Source organism: Juglans regia, chromosome 3, assembly GCF_001411555.2.
Source record: "Juglans regia cultivar Chandler chromosome 3, Walnut 2.0, whole genome shotgun sequence".
Classification (NCBI taxonomy): domain Eukaryota; kingdom Viridiplantae; phylum Streptophyta; class Magnoliopsida; order Fagales; family Juglandaceae; genus Juglans; species Juglans regia.
The window spans coordinates 11,164,307-11,186,111 of NC_049903.1; the positions used below are offsets into that span (position 1 = coordinate 11,164,307).

Sequence of the window (21,805 nt, forward strand, 5' to 3'; positions counted from 1 at the left end):
AGGGTGACTGCGAGAGCGGATCACATGGAAGATGATGAAGTAGTGAGGGGACAGGCAGTTTATGAGTGAGCAGTGCAAAAGGACAGAACTAGCCTCCACCCGTAACTGATAGAATTGTTTGCATTCGAAAGCTAGTTAACGGATAAAATAGGTGGATTGAATTTTTAATTTTTTTATTTAATAATTGAGGAACTAAATATTAATAAATTGATATTTTTTTATTTTTTAAAAATATTTAAAAATATTTAAAAAATAAAAAAATAAATTTACTCATCGGTACACTTTCGGTTAAATATCGGTCCGCACCGTCCTTCTTATTATTCTTCTGTGCCCAACATATATTGCCTATTGATATCCGATACTTTGAACATAAATAACTCAACCCAAATCAGGTCTGTTGTCGGCAAACGACACGGTTACAAGAGCCCCAAAATAATAATGGGATTATTATTATTATTTTAAGTTTTTGATTGACAATTAAAAGGTGCAAACTTTTATAAATTAGAAGCTACAAAAAATATTAAAGATCATTGACTCCACGTGAGTTAAATGGCATACAAATTTTAATTTTAATTATGTTTAAATCACCATATTAGATAAAATAAAAAATTTATTAATAATCTATTTTATTATTATTATTTCAATTTTTATACAATATTAAATAACTGACCATAAATTAAACATAATAAATAGTTTTGCTAATAAAATAATAATAAAAATAATGATATAATAGATTTTTGATATTATTATTCTAAATAAAATATAATCAAATTCATGATTATATATTATGCCAGTAGTTTAAACTCGATACAATAAGATCTCGTTTAGAAGTTAGATTGAATTGAGATGATCTCAATTTAACTTAATTTTAAGTTAAGTCTAATATTTAAATATTTAATTTTTAAATTATTAAATTCATTTTAATTTAAAATTTCTTTATACATGGACTCATAATTTTTTTTAATTTAACATATTTTTACATTTGAAATTTATAATTTTTTAAATTTTTTATAAATATATTTTAATATTTAAATACATTTTAATTAATTTCACAAAACTTTAACGGAAACTAAACGAGACTTCCATCCTTTTTACTTCTAAACATTTTTGTTCTTCTATTGAGGTTAGTTTTGTCACTCGGGAGAAAAATAAGGGTACCTTATCCACTTTAAAAAGTAATATGCGTGACTGCCAAGTGGCCAGCTCAGTCTAATCACGATACCGTGTCTTATCGTAGGCGGGAAAACTACCTCCCAGTTCCCACCTCAAAAGAAAGGACCACGGTGTACAACAGTACAAGCTAGTGCCGTGGCTTATGTCGGCAGCGAGTACCTCAAACTTCCATACTCTACCGACTGGATATTTATTTCTACTTCGCTAGCTTTGAGGAAACGCAAAAAGAAAAAGAAAAAGAACCAGAGTGTTTAGTACAACCGCGTATGCTACGTGGCGCGGGAAGAGCTGAAAGCAAGCTCTGAGTCTGGACAGGGGCACGTGGCGTTCTACTGCGCTGCCGACAGCTCTAAAAATCAATCTACTTGAAGTTGAACGTTGAGGCGCGCAGAGAGAGAGAGAGAGAGAGAGAAGAGGGAGAAGGGCGTCTTTGTCGTCGTTGGTAACGGTAAAGAGGCAAAGACGAATGGATATTTCGAAGGAGCATGATACACATTTTTTTACAATATTTTTCATAAACTAAAATGAGTATATTTTTATAAATGAATATTACTTTTATATGATATTTTATAATAATATTTTTTATTTTAAAATATAATTATAAAATATATTATGAAAGGTATTATGTGTTTATTATTTTTCTTTTTAAAGTAGATTATTTATTTATAATTAATTTACTTTTTATAAAGTCAGTGTGGGGATAATATTAGTGGGCATTGCATGTGCCAATATGGATTAGGTGTTAAGAATGGGAGTTGGCGAAAAAGATAGGACTAAACCCATGGGGACCCACCTCTTCCTTACTCTTCAAGAGACTTATAACCATCACAAATGCATTGGTGATTTATAAAAATAAAAATAAAAATAAAAATTTAAAACCCTCCACAGTAACTTTTTTTTTTAATAAATGATCACATATCATTCATAAAAGAGAACATATAAATATGACTTAAAAAAAATCAAATACAAACGTTAATAGCTCCCCAGCACACTATCATGGCTGATATGGTCTAGTCCAAACAACAGATCGTTGAAGATCCTAAGTCTAAGGGATCCGTCGATCACATCTCTGTTCCTGACAGAGAAAAAGTAATCAGGTGATAAAACCCATACCCTGACTAAGTGGAGTAGGGTATATCAACCCCATACACTGCCAAAGCAGAGAGGGGACATCACACTATTCGGACCAAGGTCCAAAGGGACAAAATTTTTAGATTTTTTATTTTTAAAAAAAAGATAAACAAGACACGAAATAAATTACAACGAAAAACCACTGAAACAACAGAAAATGACAATGCTCTGGCAGCTGCGATGGTGCGTGCAGTACACGCGCCACCTTGAAAGAAAACCGCCGACTGATCTTGGAGGTTCCGGACTCACAGGTCCCAATGGAGTCACGCGTGACTAATGTTTTGAATACCGTACCGGACGTCGTACCGGTCAAGACATTGGAACGAAATATTTCGGTACCAGTACCGTTTCAGGATAGTGTTTCGGGATAACATTTCGGGATAATCAATATATAAATAAATTATATATATAAATATATATAAATTATATTCTAAAATAATAGTCTATATATAAATAAATTATATATAAATACATATATATAAAAATTATAAATAGTCTAGTCTGAATTAGGGGTTAAAAAATAAGTTTGTAGTTTGGAAAAACGAAAAAAAAAAAAAAAACACCTAGGCAAAAATATCAGCCGGTACCGGCCGAAATATAGGCCGGTACAGGCCGAAATTTAGTCCGATATGGTCGGTACCAGCCGGTATTTTAGTCGGTACGGGACAGATATAGTACCTGTATCGGCCGAAACGAAAAATTTCGGGCGTACTGGCTGGTACGGTACGAAATTTAAAACACTGTGCGTGGCAATGACAAAGGCCTCCTGGCGGTGCAAGAAAGCCACTTACCGAATGCAACCGCAACCTTTGGGCCTCGCGTGCGGGCAACTCGCCGCTCCGTTTAGCGCCGCCTTCAGTAAGTTTGAAGATCGGCGACTGGGCAACGCTATGAAGAGGCACGTGCTCCTCTATAGTTGCCGGACATTCTAGATCCGCAATTCTCCTTTATTTAGCTTGTAAAACACAATAAACATAAAAATAGAGCACTACACAAAGGGGACAGTCTAATGACTGGATTAAAGACTACTGAGCACAATTAATACTAACTGCAACAATCAGAAACAACCGGACATATATAAATATTTCATATACTTCCTCAAACAGCATTAATACAGAACCAACCCAGAACATTTCCTACTGGTCAGTACACAACATACCCTACCAGTCCTAAACCATCGACAACCTTCATCCGTGACCATTGCATTTTGTCTGTGTTTTTCCTTTAAAATACGAATGGGCCTTATGACCACGTCATACAATTTGAGCTTTAAAATACGAATGGGCCTTATGAATCACTATTTGATACCATGTTAAACTATCATTTATTCTAAGAGTTATTTGAGTTGATACGCAGTTTTAACTATTTATATGATATCTTAATAGCCACCTCTTGACTTGATAATTCTCTTTTTTTTAACCACTCGCTATTGGCAGAATTAACTTTGTAAATCACTGACGACCATAATGCATTAATTTGGGAATCCCTTTTTCTTTTCCGGACCCTTTACTCTCTCTTTCTTTTTTATTGACAAATTGATTCTCATAATTCATCTTTAGGTCCATAAATACTAAACCTAAATGGACAATAAGCAGCATAAGATGAAAATTGATATGCCTTTTTACTCGGGAAGGAAAGAGACTAGATATGGTCTGCACTTCTTTCTGCCCTTCATTCACTTTGAAAAATTAAACCACGAGAAACATTACTTATCATCCCCACACTCCACACCACGTGATTTGTCATTTTTATCATTCTATTTAAACACACATATTTACCCATCAATATATATGTGTATTTAAATAGAATGACAAAAATGATAAATCACATATTGACATGTGGTATAGGGATGATAAGTAGAATTTTTCTAAAAGGAGTTCAGCCCATCCATGAAACATATCACATATAATACTTTGTAGAACTCATTGTGGCAAATGGATTAGCATAAGCAATCTTAGGTTCATAATTTGACCCAGACACTGACCACAATGGACAAAAATCAGCACAAAGGTGGGTAAAAAATTAGAGCGTGGGAGGGAGGAGGAAGGTGATTGTGATATAACTTTATGTTTCTGTTCAATGTCATCTAAAGTTGCAGCAATGAGCCCGACCTCTCGCCAAATTGCCCCAAAGACAGATCATTTGCCTTGGCGATTGGTAATGTGCAGTAAAATAGTTTTCCAGGCATCCATACTGACAAAATTTCCAGCTGTGCGAGTACTGGACGGCTGCCTTGGAACTGTTAAATTGCTCGACCCACATTCCCATGCTCACATCCTCCATCTTGAAGAGCTGCAAGCCAAAAAAAAAGGTTTTTCGAGTTAACATTTGCTGTGGCAGGTTGAAGGAACCGTCGAAGGGAGGCAGATTAGATAAATAATGCAACTAACCCTTAGGCTTCGATTGCCATGTTGAGAGATAATGTATTTAGCAATATCAATGGAAATTACATATCCAGGCCCATTCGCATAAGGAGGATATACTTCCTCCGGCCACTCCTGTTACATGCACGATGTTTCAGATATAGGAACAAATGCAAAGAGTATAAAAAAAGGTCTTATCCAGAAATAATGAAAAACTTCACAACTTAGAAGAAAACAACAACAATAACAAGCTCAGGATACAATATGACAAGATATTGACAATATCTTCCTTTTTATGATCCTACTTCCATGCAATCAAACGTATCAGGCTTAAAAATATATCTAATTGATGAAAAGAGCTTGAGTAGAAACCCAAACGGCAGAACCAAGTTAACATGGAATTTTGAACCATAACAGGCAACAAATCAAAATTTACACAAAAGAAAGGCCAGTAACATACCTCATATGTGACCGCCCATTTTCCACTTCTGAGAGGGCGATGCAAGAGATTGAGATTACCCATATAAAGCGATTTATTAGAGGAGATACCCTCAATTTCTTTTAATACAGTGTCCACCCTGACAAATGTGTCATCATCGCATTTCATGATGTATGCAGCAGTCACATTCTGAACCTGCATGGAGGATGTTTGGGCCATTTAAAGATAGGATATAACTCAGCATAGGACCCAACAAAACAGAAGTCCCAAGAAAACCACTTTCAATGACAATGTTCGGGAAGAAATCCAATCAAAAAAATGAAAGAAGAATATATTGTAAGATACAAACTCACCCCAAATTCACAGATAGCAATAGTTTTAAGAACAACAAGCTCATAGCGATCCATAAAGGGCAAAATCACTATATCGCCAAAGTAAGCAGCCTCCTTCTTCAGCACTGCATTCACCTCCTTCCTTGGATTCTGTGTCAAATTAAAACAAATAACACCACCAGAAAAATCCCAATCATAATATAATGGACAACATAAAAAGTTTAAGAATGGAAATTTTTTGAAGTAACGCATACATAACAGCAAGTGAATAATTTCTGTACAAAGAAGAACAGAACAATAACAGACACAAACAGGCATCATGCACAGCATGTATTAAAGTATTATATGTAACTAGGACAAATACCCCAAAATCTTGTCCACTAGATTGAAGTACATAACAATTGCATCATAAAGATAAGTTCGTGCATGTCAGAAGGCAGTAGATTTCTTATCATATGCTCGCAGGGATCAACAACCCTTTGCATGATACATCATAATTGTTAATTCTACCAATCAAACCAAAGTTCTTAATACATCTATAACCGGTGACAACCCAAACCAAAGTTCTTTCTACCAGGTTGGGAACACCGATCCACCTCAACAAGCCTGACATCTCAGAAGTCATCATCTTCAGTTAAAGTCGACTAATAAAAAAAAGTTGGCTGATTTATCCACATGCCATTTCACAATTCCTATCTACCCCCATTACATCATCAAACAAGTCTTTCCTAATTTCTCAATGACTTAATTTTTTAAGAGACCACATCTTTCCATCTCAACTGCACATAATGAATGCTCGGAAGAATCAAATTAACACTCTTCATAATGTTGCTCCCTGGTAACTATTCCCATCATTCTCCTTGAAGTGAAATCCACAATTTAGCCGCCCCTCTGAACCTCCTTTAGGCAGGCAACATATTCCATAGCAACCACCTGACAGGCAATTTTTTCCTAATTTGACAAGTACCTTGCAAGCTCTTCAACAGGAATTCAAAATACATCAACCAATGTCCAAAAACATCTAATGGTGTTCCTGACGTTGATTCAGTATATAACAACTCCATTTAGAAATATTTTTTAAAATTCCAAGCATGCAAGCTGTAAACCATCCACAAACATGATTATTGGCAATTACCACAACCCTCTCTGAAATTATTTATATTGCTTAAGAAAACAAGACAAAAAGAAACATCTCCCAAAGTGAGCATCATGAGGTGTTGACGGCTAAAGAGAGCAAGAAAATAAACAGACACTGAAAGCTTATGTTATTAATGATGTCCAATCACAAGGTTGCCCTTCCTTACCAATAAAAAAAAACAAGGTTGCCCTTCCTTGCATATAATTTTCTAGCACTCCCCACGATCTAGAGCATAGATATCTATCATGCCTTGCAAACTATAAAGATATTAAAAAAACTCACTAAAGCCTTTGTGAATGCATCTCCTAACAGCTCAGAAACCTATGAGGTAATAACTTGTTTTGAGATAACGGTATTTTGTATAGTGGGATGCTACTCATCATCACACACCACATACTATACAAATTTTAAAATTATTTTTTATTTTTTATTATTTATCATTTATTATTTTATTTTATTCTTGTTAAACTAATTGAGTTGTTCTACTTATCATCCATACACCACATACTTGTTATAGGAAAAATGAAAATAAAATAAAATAGGTGTGGTGTATAAGGAAGATAAGAAGAATTATTATTTTGTATATAGTGACAATCCACCTCGATTGCTTTGTTCGAGTTAAAACCTCAAACTATTGGGTGGAGCAGCCAAACTAGTATATTAAATCATACCAATGTTGACATGCAACCAATGTGAGACCATTCAACACTATACGATTTGACGGATGTAGAGCAAACAAACAAACAAACAGATGACCTAGGCTCTGATACCAGGTGGTTTGATGGATAAGGAGAATGAGAGAATATGAAAGATTTTAAAACCTCAACCCTGGAGTGGATGGCTTATCTATCTATCTATATATATGTGAATATATTTATATATCATGTAAAATTACAAAATTGACCTTCCTCACATATAATACTCTAACAGATACATTATTGATTGCTACTCCTACATGCTTGTCATTGGCAACCATGCACCAACAGACCGCAATGATTTTGTTTACATTCATTCAGCACTTCAGCTCTGGACCATAAACTTGTTTCATTGGAAGTTCTATGCTTTGCTAATATCAACAATGTTTTTGTTATGTATCAATGTTATCATTGTTAATAACCCTATGTCTCAAGCATGCCAATATCACCACGTTCTATTCATAAAATCACATGGAATTAATCCTGGAAACTAATTCATCAACCGTAAATATTGACATCATATTATTTCATAAGATAAACTTTGTCAATAAGCAAAATGACACTATCCAAGTACACAAGGAGTAGACATCAGATACACCTGAGTAGAAAAAGTAAATCTCAACGTCATATTTGAATGCATGACAATGAAAAATGAATAAGCCTTACCAATGCAACAAAGAATCGAACAACTACATCTGAGGACTTGATTGCAGATGTTTGCATCCAAGTTTTTCTAACTGCCATGCGTTCAGCAAAGTGATTGGGAGCAGACAGCACTCCAACAAAGAGTGGAACCTTGCTCTTGGGCAGAGGATTGACTTTCCACTTCTCTGAAAACTCCAATACTCTATGAGGTGAAAAACTTGGATGAGAAGTAGGGAGAGACGTGGCATAAACTGAGTGGACATCCACATCTCCTTTAATTGCTAGTCCTGTTGCATCTTCAAGAGTGAACCCCTGAAGATACAGCAAAGCATTATGGGTTTAGTACAGGGGTGTTAAAACAATCAAATTATTTTAAAATACTAAAATTTGACAGTAGAAAGTATCATTCTAATAACTATAATTGTAATAGCAAGCTCTAAGGAAAGCATTTTCCACTCATGTCAGACAGGTAGTAAAACAATATCATTACTGGTAAACATGACAAATTTTTCAATATTACTTACAGTCCTATAAGGAAATGAAGTCACATGCCGGCCCCCAACACTAATATGGTACCCATCAACACCAGCACGCAGGGTTAGGATAAACAGTCTGCCCTCCACAAAAGGAAATGGCCAGGTAACTTCTGGCTTCTGCTCACGCCCTATGAATCGCTTAAACCATGAGGTTGTCTTGGACTCCTTTGAGTCAACAATATCATTCCGCATCCATTTTTCACATCTCCCATGTCCATCAACTGCCAAAAACAATTTCAGGAACCCAAATTTTCACATCTCTACGTCCATAAATACTGCAAGTTACTGAAGTTGATAAACAAAGGAGGCTACAGAACCTTAATAAATGTTCACACAGTGGATTTACAGTGCTTCATAGTGCACTTGAACATAAACTATTGAATTACATTCAAAGAATTTTAGCAAAGTTGATTGGCGATTAAACCTATAGTGAATGCAAATTATGGCTATAACAAAGCAAACTCAACAAAACAAGTGAAGTTCAAAAGAAGTATGCCTATGGCCAAAAATGCCCAAGCAAGAGACTGGATCAGCAAAGACCATTCCAACAACACTACCCAATCAAGCTCCTATACCATGTTGGAAACAACAAATCCCAGCGAGTATGTAAATTCTTATCGAGCTTGAAGCAAAACTATATTAGTCTAAACTGGAACATAAAGCCATACACTAGCATACACCAATGCATAAATTGATGTCAATAATCTTATCAGCATAGAAGAAATGATGCAGCAGATGCTGGTCTGGAAAGTTTACCTGAATTCGGCAGCTTAAAAACCACTCAGTGGAAGAAAGAGTAAGTAACATGCTAAATTATCCAGGATCATGGTTTTATTTAGTGAATGAGTAAAGTTGATAGTCTGGAGTCAAATTTTCTCTAGAAAAAGAGATGAGAATAATTGTTGCATCAGTTTCAAGGTATCCAGTAAATTAAAATTTAGTTAAGAGATGGTTTATGCCTAACAGAACTCATCACAGAGAGAGAGAGAGAGAGAGAGAGAGCAACAAGCTCTTACTCAATGGAAATTATTTCCCCTCAAAAGAACAGGTCAGACGGTGAAGCCGAGGGTCCAGAACCACTGTGTGCGTATGTCACTTATCAATCGAAAAGCAATGTATTAGAAGAGAGGCAGACTATCTCCAGGTTAAAATTAGTTTTGCAAAAGCTGAGACTGCAATCCCTTTACTGGGCATCATAGCATGTTCATTGGCAGCCTCAAGTCAGGAAGTGTTATATCCTCTTTTCCATTTTGTTTCAGTGTATTCAAATTTATGCTGGAAATTGATTCCAGACTTGTTTGTTTTGCTGGGATCGTGTTTTCTCTAGAAGACACCACCAGAGGCTACTTTGAGTAGCATCAGCTGTCCATGCCATAATTTTAGTTTTTTCCCTGTGGGTCTTAAGAAACCAAAATGTTATAGTACAAGGCTATTTATTTATTTTTATAAGTAAGAAGAATTTATTATTCCACGTAATTAGGCATTGCCCAAGTACACAGGAAATATACAAGAGAAAAAACTAATTACAAGCGTTTGCTCAAGGCTATTTATCATGATGATTGTAATCCTGGAAAGCCATTTGCTCAAAGAATTCACATAACAGAATTTTTTGAAAGTACTAGGTCATCCAATTAATTTCCTAGAAAGCCATGGAGCATTTTGAATAAGCTCAAGACAAGCTATCTTACACTGCAGCAATAAAAATAGGTCATAGGGATCCCAAATTGTACTTTTATATCTACTTTCCCGGTTAACAAACAAAGCCTACAGGTGATTGAACCATCCCAAGACTGCACAACAATTAAAACAGCATATAATTAAACCAAGTTGTATATTCACATTACCTTTTCTTTTAAGGATTTAATACTCACGTTACTCATCAGAAGAGAGTGCAACTATTTTGAAGGTTTTTTACAGCCTACCCCTAACACGAAAGTTGAAACACCATGCCCCTATAAAAGAAAAGCCTCCTACATTTAGCCCTACAACTAACTTGCAAAAGCTTTCTTATCAGACGAATGCTGTGAAAGAAAATATTATCTTTTTTTCTTTAACTTCCTCCAAGAAGAATGACAATAAGTTTTTCAAGACGAATGGAATAGGATATAGTATATTATGTTGTACCATCATAGCTTTATCTTTTTTTGCATTGAAATACTTTTTTGATAGGTCCTTTCTCACATTGAAATACAGGACAATATACACGAGTATTGCCAAAATGTGTCATGACATCACTGGTCTAACAAAAGGACTATCTTAAAAAAAAAAAAATAGAGAGAGAGAGAGAGAGAGTATGGCATGACTTATCAGGTAACTTATTGAGACATTTGCATTACATTGTTCATTTTATGAACTGTTAAACCAGATACGAATTACGATCCTGCCACTATCATATCACCACAACCGCAAATTGTAGCTTGAGACTAATTTCATTATTGAAGTAGAAGACTTGCAAAACATAAATATTTGTTGGCTGATATCAAGTTTTGGGATTTGGTTTTGGGAGAGAGAAAATCCTCTCCGTACACTTTTGTTCTCGAGCACGTTTTGCATGAAAATTGATGGTTTCGTGATAGATTGAACGTCTGTGTGTTGGTTGTTTGGCTGAAAGGAACATGTCTCATGTGAAAGCTGTAGCTATTGAACAAAAATCTTTTGAGGTAGTTAGGGAGGGCAGATGGTTGATTCTTACAGAAAAAGGGAGGAAGTTTGTGAAAAGCATGAGGATGGCCACAGCAAGGTGGTTTAGCAAAGCCCTGGAGGATGGTAGGACTGCAAGGAGGAAAGGGTATTATGCTAGCCATAGGGAAGGGGATAGGGGCTTCACTATGCAGAGATGCACAAATATTCAAGGTACGTTCATGGTGATGGAAGAGTATGGAGGGGGTGGACGTCGGAACTGCATTCTAGTTCCAGATGGTAGAGATGGAAGAGGATGGTGGAAGCTGGCAGAGTTGTTAAAGGAAGATGCCCGTTTCGGTGGGCAGCACCACCAGCGTCAATGGTGGTGCCTTCTTCGTACAAGGAGGCTCTTCAGCTACTGAGGCCTGTGAACCTATCCCATCAATTGGACAGGAGGGCTGCTAGTGGGGCTGTCAGTGGTGCCGTGTCTGTAGGGTCTCAAGAACGTGAGGAAGATGGTAGAAGAGTTGTTGGTCTTCAAAAGGAAATGGTATTGCGGGTATTGACTGACATGCAAAACCAAATGGGGGAGCTGCAAAATAATATCTACTATTTGAAACGGTACGTTGAGGATCAAGGGGGGCAGATGGGGGCTGGGTTTAATAAGGGAGCAGGATATGGGCTGCCTGTTAAGGACTTAGGAGACGGGCCTAAGGGGCAACCCAAGGGCAAGGAACCCATGGTCTTCCATGGGGATAAGGTCGGTCCTTCAAACGGGCCAAAGCCTAGCAGGCTGCTAAATAGACCCAGTGGGCCTGTTTGGAGGAAACGAGGGGCCTCCCTTCCACATGCAGTGGTGGGCTTCGTTGAGGGCGGCAGGGCTTAGCCTCAGGTGCCGGCAAAGGGGCTGCGGCCACTAGCGAAGGTAGTAGTACTGGCAACGGTAGTAGTACCGGCAGCGGTAGTCGTATCGGAGGGTATGCAACTCATATCGGGTATGAAGGAAAAGCCCGAAACGCATGACCCGATGAAGGCTTTTGGGTCGAATCTGGAACAAAACAGGGCGATGGTCACTTGCGATGCAAGTGGTGGTCCGGCGATGCCATATCAGATGCCGACAGAGGTAGAGGGGGATTTCGAAGGCTTGAAGTTGAGTCCAACATGGGCGGGAGCTATACGGGAGGGGAGATACCTTGTGGACTGACACAGACAATGCCGGTGAGACTTGGGCTGTCGTAGAAATCACCGTCAACTATGGGTCAGTATCAGAATTGCATTATGGTGGTTGAAAGGTCTCATGATGAGCGAAAGGAGGGAGAGGGGGAGAAAGAGCTTGCTGTGTTGGAGAATGAGGGTGGGTCAGAGGAGATGGAGATAGAAGGGGAAGGCTCTTTGATCCTGTTTGAGCCATGTAAACACACAACAGAAGGGGTGAAGTATCCAGGAGAGGATCCAACACCAAAAAGTATAATTCCTCCTACTCTTCCATCTGATTGGGTTATGAAAAAGGTGGAGGAACTTAAGAGTTGTATGGGGATTTTGTGTGAGGGCTACGAGGAGCAGTTTAAGGCACTGATAATAGCTATGGAGGCAGGCCAACATGGAGTAGGGTCAAAAAGAGAGAGGGACTTGAAGAGGATGACTTGGTCCATTAATTATAAGGGGAAGGAGGGGAGTGCAAGCCGTGGAAGAAACAAGGGGAGGGCTGGTTCAGTTGTTAAATGAAGCACAAAATATTGATTTGGAATGTTAGGGGGCTGAACGAGATCAACAAACGCCTCCGAATAAGATCTCTTTTAAGACAATGTAAGATGGATATCGTTTGTCTACAAAAAACAAAACTGAAGCTCATCACTATAAGAACTATCCGGAGCATATGGAGTTGCCAATATGTCGGATGGTCATATTTATCTTCAAAAGGGGCCTCGGGTGGAATTTTGGTCATGTGGGACAAAAGGGTAGTGGAAAACATAGAGGAATTTGTGGGAGAATTTTCCGTGGGGTGTTATTTCAAAAACACAGAGGATGGTTTTATATGGGCCTTTGGAGGGGTGTATGGCCCCAATTTAGATTATGAGAGGCGGCTACTTTGGGATGAACTTGCTGGCCTATGTACTTGGTGGGATGTACCTTGGTGTATTGGGGGAGACTTTAATGTGACTAGGTTTCCTAGTGAAAGATCAGGAGAGGGGCACAACCATGCTATGGTGGAATTTTTGGATCGAATTTTTGAATTGGGTCTTATGGCTTTACTTTTGATGTGAGGTGAATATACTTGGGCTAATAATCAAAGCTGATCAAGATTGGACAGATTTCTCATATCTCATTCTTGGGAGATACATTTTCCAAATTTGTGTCAAAAAAGGCTTTCAAGGATATGCTCGGATCACTTCCCATTTATGTTGGATTGTGGAGACATTCAAGGGGGTAGAAGGCCTTTTAAGTTTGAGAATATGTGGCTAAAAACAGAGGGATTTGTGGATTTGATTAGGCAATGGTGGAATTCATTTCAACTCCAAGGCACTCCTAGCAATGTTTTGGCTGGAAAATTAAAGGCTTTGAAGAAGGAATTGAAAACATGGAATGAGCAAGTGTTTGGTGATGTAACTTTACAAAAGAAGAGTTTATTCCAAGAGCTACAAAGCTTGGAGGGTGTAGGAGATGAGCATAGCTGAAAAGGGCAAGTGGTTTCTGAATTAGAAAGGCTGATTCTAATGGAGGAAATTTCGTAAAGACAAAAGTCAAGGGCATTGTGGCTTAGGGAATGGGACAAGTGCACAAAGTTTTTTCATCGAGTTGCGAACTCACATAGGAGGTTTAATACTATTGAGTCCATGAATATTGATGGAGTCACAACTAAAGTTCAAGCAGAGATAAAGGATCGTGTGGCTGGATATTTTGAACATTTGTTGTCGAAACCTCATGAGTGGAGGCCTACTTTAGATGGACTAGCTTTTGAGTCCATTGACCAAAGTAATATGGATTGGCTGGAGAGATCATTTGAAGAGGAAGAGGTTCAGCTGGTAATCAGAAAAATGAACAAGGATAAAGCTCCGGGACCGGATGGCTTTACTTTGGCATTTTTTCAAACTTGTTGGGAGTTGGTAAGGGAGGATGTCATGCAGGTTTTTCAGAAATTTTACAGCTTTGGTAAATTTGAAAAGAGTTGGAACGCTACTTTTATTGCACTAGTCCCTAAAAAGGCGGGTGCATTAGAGGTACACGATTTTAGGCCTATCAGCTTAGTGGGGCAGCATATACAAAATACTTTCCAAAATCCTTACTAATAGGATGAGCACGGTTATGGATAAGATTATCTCCAAGTCTCAAAATGCCTTCGTCAGAGGGAGACAAATCTTGGACTCGGTCCTTATAGCAACTGAATGTTTGGACAGCAGAATCAAGTCAGGAGAACCAGGCATCTTATGCAAATTAGATATGGGGAAGGCCTATGATCATATTAATTGGGACTTCTTGCTCTATATGTTGAATAGATGTGGGTTTGGGGAAAGATGGAGGACGTGGATGAAGCATTATGTGTCAACGGCCTGTTTCTCAGTATTAGTAAATGGTGACCCTGTGGGTTTTTTTAATAGTTCGAGGGGCCTAAGACAAGGGGATCCATTATCACCCCTTTTATTTGTTCTAGTCATGGAGGCCCTAAGTAGAATGGTGTCGGCTGCGGTAGATGGGGGACTTTTTTTCAGGATTTTCAGCGGGAGATACTAATCATGGGTCCATCATTATTTCCCACATTTTGTTTGCGGATGACACATTGCTGTTTTGTGAGGCAAATGCAGGACATGTACAATCTTTGAAGGCTATCTTACTTTGTTTTGAAGCGGTATCCGGGTTGAAGATTAACCTTGGTAAGACGGAGATGGTTGCAGTGGGTGAGGTAAGTAACATTAGGGGGTTGGCAAACATTCTGGGATGTGTGGTTTCTTCGTTGCCATTGAGGTATCTCGGTCTTCCATTGTGGGCTTCTTTTAAGGCTAAACCAATTTGGGAGGAGGTGGTGGAGAAAATAGAGCGTAGGTTGGCTGGGTGGAAAATATTGTATTTAACTAAAGGAGGGAGGATCACTCTTATCAAGAACATTCTATCAAACCTTCCCACATACTTTTTGTCTCTTTTTCCTCTCCCCACCAGCATTGCAAATAGAATAGAGAAACTTCATCGTGACTTCTTGTGGGGTGGAATGGGAGATGAGTTTAAATTTCACTTAGTAGGGTGGGATAAGGTGTGTACTCCTTTGAGAGATGGAGGATTGGGAGTCTGTAATATGAGGGCCTTTAATAAGGCTCTATTGAAAATGGTTGTGGCGCTATAATAATGAGAGGAGAGCTTTGTCTGGACAACAGCTTTAAGGAAGTTTCTGACTATTGATAATCTTAGAAGACGTGGTTTAATTATCACAGATTGGTGCTTTATGTGTAGAAATAGTGGCGAATCAGTGGACCATCTACTCTTACATTGTGAGTTTGTAAGAAAAATTTGGAATTATTTCTTCAGTAGAATGGGAATTACATGGGTAATGCCGAGAAGTGTGGTGGAACTACTAGCAAGTTGGAGAGGGATTACTGGGACACCACAGATAGCAGCTGTGTGGAAGATGGCTCCTTTATGTATTCTTGGTGCATTTGGAGTGAAAGAAACGATAGACATTTTGAGGATCATGAACGCTCCTTGGAATAGTTTAGGAGTTTTATGTGGAAGACTTTATTTATATGGGCCATTGCTTTAGATATGAATGGTCTCAGCTTCCATGATTTCCTTGTAACTGATTTTAGTTCCTAAATAGGTGTATCCACATGTATACTTCCAATGTACCTAGGCTATGCCTACTCTTTGATAAATAAAATATCTTATTGCTTATAAAAAAAAAACATAAATATTTTTTTTTTCTTTTGCACATTTCTTTGTAATGGTCTAGATATCGTTTTTATGTTAAAACTTGATGGGTCTATTGAATTTTTGTCCTTTTACCAGGATAGATGAAGTGATCAAATGGTTCTACGAACTTTTCATACGTGCTGCACACATCAACAATACATTAAGGGTGGAGAAAAGCAAATTAAGAATGACTCGGACTTGAGGCACGACTTTCAGGTAAACTCGGTCTCATGGATGATGGATGTGCCAGGAGTCATTTCTCATGGCCCTAATCACAAGGCAAGCCAAAGACATGAAATGAGTCGTTTCAGGTCAATTGAGCCTCATGGATGTGCCACGACTCATTGCACTTGAGCCTCACCTCAAGGCAAGGACATGAATTTAGCAAGTCAGCAGCCATCCCCTCATAATGTTATTACTATCTACTTATGATAAACACACCTTCTCTTGTTATGTTTTGTTTATATCTTCTCAGCACAAGAAAGTTGAGTTTGCATAGAACCTTCATCCCTACTGTAGAATGGTAGAGCTTACAGAAGAAAAATCAGAAGCAAATAATCATACCGAGCATATCATCATCATTATTGGATGGTAAACCATCGCATCTTTGAGCTTTTCCCCACTGCATTCTATAACAGGTGTTATGCTCAATGACTGGCCGTTTGCTCCAGTCTCCTTTCAATCGAGGATTTAAGTGTAGAATCTTTGGTGGTTCCTCCCCATCCACCACTTTCAGCCCCTGCAATTCAACCATGAACTGTGAAACCATAACCATGGCACTGCCACCCCTCAACTTCGCAAGCTGGGGCACATATTCCTGATGGGCATAATGGGGTGTTCCAACCACTGTGACTGAAGAACCAGCAGCGAGCCCACATGGAAGAATCATTAACCTGTCTCCCTTCAATTCTTCCCCACTGATCGATATCCATGAAGGGCATGACTCAGGTTTCCCCTCAAGTATAGAGCTTTCTCCGGTCTCCTTTTCATCTACCTTATCTAACTCTTCCCACGCCTTTAAGCCCAATGTCCAAGCCTCATCCGCCATTCTCTCGAGCACTGACAAGTCAATAGTTCTGTTCCTCCGCTTCATAATCTCACCCGTTATTCGACCATATCGATGCTGCAGCGGCTTTATAGGTCTAGACGCACTTTTTTTCTCTTCCAGTGGTTCCTGGCTAGGCCTGAATGGGGCGTCTTGGTTTTGGTTATCCTCTAATTTCCGATGAAAAGCATCCTTGTAAACAGAAGTAAAGAAAGGTTTGCTTAAATCCGGATCTTCGGAGTCCCCTCTCATTGTCCCATCCGTCCCAACATAACTATCGTCCCCACTCAACATCGCTGCGATCTCTAAGAAATGAGGAAACTTAAAGGATATGAAAACTAAGTATAGAACCGCTATACCCAATAAAAAATGCGACAATTTGAACCTTCTTGCTCCGGGAGGCTCGCTTTTCGGCCTCTTCATCTTTATCAAACTGAAAGGCACACCAAAAACTTCTCACAGTAACAAAAATTCACTCAAACCCATTTTTCTAATTGACTAAAGGAGCCCAAAACAAGCTTTGAACCCCCGCAAAGAACTCAGAGCATATATCACCAAAATCTCAAAACAGACCCTTTACCAAATATACCAACAATCAACGAAATGCAATGTTGTGAAGCAAAACGGGACAAATTAGAAGCACACCGTAAGAGAATGCCCAGACCTCCCCGGATTCTATACAATCGAGTTCGCGATGTCAGCCAATATCAGACTTCAACAACAGATTCAGAGAAACCTCGTCAAGATGTGGCACGGAGCACCTTAAATCCATCCACATGTCGGGAGCATTCTTCTGACGAAGTACACGATCAATCAAAAAGAGAGAGACGGACCCAAGAAATTGCAGAAGATCAAACTGGTGAAGGTTGATTTCGGTTCAAGAAATGGGCGATACTGGAAGGTGAAGAGGTTCCCAATAATCCGAATACACGAAAAAACGGAAAAAAGCACAGAGACAGGGTATCGTCGTCTGCACGACAATGCGTAACGACAGCTTAGAGGAAATAGAATGAAATTGAGGTACTCGGATGAAAAATACGTACAAGATTTTCAGGGAGTTGATTAAAATATAGTTTTTTCTTTAAATTTTTTATCGAAAATTCCTGCATCCGTGATATTGCCAAATGCCAACAAACTTGAAAGAGTACTAAAAAAAAAAAACAAACTTGAAAGAGAATTATTCAATTTATTAAAATATATTCGGAAAATTGAAAGAGATTTCTAAAATTTATTAAAATATTTTGTAAAAATAAATTTATTAATTGAGTAATTATACTCATCATCCTTACACCACATAATACACATGATTTTTTTATTTTTAATTTTTCTTAACAAATATGTGATATATGAATAATGAGTAGAAAAATTCAATTAATTTAATAGGTATAAAACAACAAAAATTAAAACATGTGTGGTATGTAGTGTATAAAATCCTTATTATTTAGTATTTTAGGAAAGAGTAATGTTATTCATCATCTCACACTTATAGCTTTTCATAAGGTGTGAAGGTATTTTTCATAGGGTATATGAGTGTTTTTCATAGCTTATGAAAATAGTTTTGCTACAAATTTATAACTATTCACATCATACACCCCACACCTATAGTTTTTCATATGATGTAAGGGTGTTTTTCATAAGGTGTATGGATATTTTTCATGAGCAATGCTAGATACAGTCCCCATTTGGGGACTGCAATGCAAGCCTAAGCTATTTTAACTTTAAAATTTTTTAAAATTACAAAATTATCATTCTTAAAATGATGTTTTCTCTCATTTAACAATGTGCTTGCACATGCAGTCCACACTTGAGGACTGCAAATAGAATTTCTCATTTTTCATAAGGTGTGGGGTGTGGGATAGTAAATAGTGGTTATGAGAATAATTTTTTATTAAGAAAAATACGTCCATATCACTTAAGACATCATTTGTTTTCGCATGTGAGATAAGATGAGTTGAGATGAAAGTTGAATAAAATATTGTTATAATATATTTTTTTAATATTATTTTTATTTTGTGATTTAAAAATGTTGAATTGCTTATTTTATTTTGTGTGAGAGTTTGAGAAAATTGTAATAATTAGATGGAATGAGTTGTGAAAATAAACTATGCCTAAATTAAAAAGATAATTCAGCTTTTGTTAAAATTTTTATCTGTATAATTTTGTTGATAAACTAGTGAATTGATAACAGTTAGATCTATGTAATTTAATTCCTAGATAATCACCTATTTAATCGGTAAGATGTGAATTATTTAATTTAGAATTAAGGGCTAAGATTTACTAAATTTATACCTTATCGTTGAATTTTGAAACTCTTGAGGGTATACTTTATAGATAATTTTTCGAGATAGGTTGGTTATCATTGTTTAAAAAAAGGTCCTTATCATTGTGTTTTTCATCAAATAAAATAATTTTTGAACAATGAAATATATTTCAGTCATAAGAAATAGTTGTGCATCTCTTATCTTATCCTATGATATAATTTTTTTAATATTTAATATATTTCGTTTATGATGCATCTTAAAGTGTACTTCCCAAGGGTGACTAGGATTCAAGTCCTATTAAGAAAAGCGTCGTGCTACACTCATCGAATGTGTAGTCTGAGGATGGGTCCCGATAGGCGACAAGGTCATTTGACTTTTTTAATTTTTATTTATTTATTTTATTCATTTTTTATATCCTTATATATTTAAAAAAAATCATAATATTATTTAAAAATATTTTTTAATCATTAAGTAAAAAAAATAAAAAATAAAATAAAATAATTTGTCAAGGACAAGTAGCGTTATTCTTTAAAAAAAAAATAACTCCAGTTATTTATTTAAGGTAACTTCTTTAATTTACTCTCTAAATTTGATATAAGTATATAAATATAAAAAATTGCATAAAAAATAATATCAATGTTAAAAAAAATATAAACAAACTAGCAATTGCCGTAAGAAAATGATAAACCTACAAATAGTCTACAAATCACTCTATTTAAAATGAAGAGTAGTTATTTAAAATTGAGATTATCTTTTAAAGAAGTGTCACAATTACATTTATTGATTTAAAATGAATCGTAAAATAATTGTAAATGAGTTATATCATTATCCAAACACATATTCAAGAGATTAATGAGATCTAAAAAAACCAAGCATGATTAAAAGAAAATTAACTAATTAGTATTGTAAGTGAGCTTACTTAAAAAACAAAAATTGGTAACATCTAGAGTGAAAAATAATATACTATGATGTTAGTATTTATAGTTGTACTAGTGAATCTTCGAACAACATCAAATGCTTAATAAATACGGTAAGATCCATCAACTCTATGTGTTTATTTTTTAAAATTTCTAGACCATCAAGAACTTTATGGAATTGAAATTTTTAAAATTATAGATAAAATAATTAATAATAACGGTTGGATTAAAACCCCTATGCCATCGAACCTTTGGCTTGATGCAATAACTAGAAAAAAAAAAAACACCTTACATTGGTCGGAGATAAACCAATCAACCTAAAACATTATCCTTTTTTTTATTTAGTTTTTGTCCTAAAATAAAATGAAAAATGAAGATATTCAGTCCCATAATTTGTTGGTTGAGTTTCTTTCTCAATCAACCGAATCGAAGGGTTCACTTCAACTCAATCGGTCCAATTATATAGGTGATCCTTTCTACATGAACACATTTTGCAGACTTCATTTTAGTGCATTGATGGGAAATTTTTAGCTTTTTGCATTCAAAGCTTAGATGGTTAAACTTGAAATAAAGATCTAGAAGATGTCTGGACTTTGAGTGAATTGGATTAATGAAATCGAGATCTTTTCAATTATCTAATTAAATTTTATGGTATAGTTATGAAGAGAGACCGATACATCTTGTAAGGCCTAATTTGGATACAAAAATTATTCCAACTCATCTCATTTTATCATAATTTTTTTAATTATCTAATTAAATTTTATGGTATAGTTTTGAAGAGAGATTGATACATCTCGTACCATCCGATTTGGATACAACATTTTTTTCAATTAATCTTATATAACCATTATAACTTTTGCATAAAATCATATAAGAATTGTGAAAACAAACAAAAGTTTTGACCGTTTGAACGGATAAAAATTAGTTTGAACAGTAAAATCTTAGTGGGGAAGTAATTTATTATATCGGGAAAAGTTTAAAACCATTCGAACGGAAAATATTTGGTGACAAAATTTGGCAAGAAAGTTTATAGACCGTTCAAACGGAACATATTTAGTTCGAACATATTCAAACACCACATTTATATATGCAAACATATAATATTAATCTCGGTACGTAACTCAAAATATTAAAAACATATATATCATATATATGAATTCATAAATTAATTTTATGTAATTATTTTAAAAATATTTTAATGATTTATTTTATGTTAAATAAGATTTTTAGTTAAATAAATATTATCAGCCATACACCACATAATATAATCAATAATTACTCAAGAAAAGACAAAATATTTAATTTATAACCAAAGCAAATTATCAAAACACTATATATACTATTCATAACTATAACAAAAAAATATAAATAAAAAATAAAAACTACTGTGATGCGAGGTATCTGCACACATCCTCGATTGCAGCTAATTGTCTATATACTTGTGTCAGTCGAGTACTAAGTGTGACCTAAGTTACATTACTGGCATGAATCTCTTTATGTAACTTAGAGATGCTAGCAGTAATCTCTGTACGCAACTCAGACATGGCAATATGCACTGCATCGATCACCACGGTTGTGTGTATGTCGATCTCAGCATGCAGTATGTCAGCCA

The 21,805-nt window shown here is 36.3% G+C and overlaps 1 protein-coding gene across 2 annotated transcripts; it reads right to left on the minus strand.

Annotated features, from left to right (window-relative positions):
* Positions 1 to 4,190: 4,190 nt before the first annotated feature.
* Positions 4,191 to 18,052, minus strand: LOC109011081 (hydroxyproline O-galactosyltransferase GALT2). Of its 2 annotated transcripts, XM_018992141.2 has the most exons (8): positions 17,661 to 18,052; positions 16,535 to 17,448; positions 8,441 to 8,673; positions 7,938 to 8,228; positions 5,460 to 5,588; positions 5,128 to 5,301; positions 4,695 to 4,802; positions 4,191 to 4,596 (listed from the first exon to the last, which is right to left on the minus strand). In XM_018992141.2, the coding sequence occupies exons 2-8, from the start codon at positions 17,436 to 17,438 to the stop codon at positions 4,387 to 4,389; spliced, it is 2,049 nt and encodes a 682-aa protein (XP_018847686.1). In that variant the 5' UTR covers positions 17,439 to 17,448; positions 17,661 to 18,052; the 3' UTR covers positions 4,191 to 4,386. The 2 variants fall into 2 exon arrangements, with proteins under 2 accessions (XP_018847686.1, XP_018847685.1); XM_018992140.2 differs by having other exon boundaries at positions 16,535 to 18,052.
* Between the last annotated feature and the right edge of the window lie 3,753 nt (positions 18,053 to 21,805).

Excerpts from the sequence above, each read along its gene's own strand:
- LOC109011081 (XM_018992141.2), bottom strand. The coding sequence starts at position 17,438 with ATGAAGAGGCCGAAAAGCGAGCCTCCCGGAGCAAGAAGGTTCAAATTG. Across the intron at positions 5,302-5,459 it reads TTGCTATCTGTGAATTTGGG|GTTCAGAATGTGACTGCTGC; the intron begins GTGAGTTTGTAT and ends TCCTCCATGCAG. Across the intron at positions 4,597-4,694 it reads ATGGCAATCGAAGCCTAAGG|CTCTTCAAGATGGAGGATGT; the intron begins GTTAGTTGCATT and ends TTTGGCTTGCAG.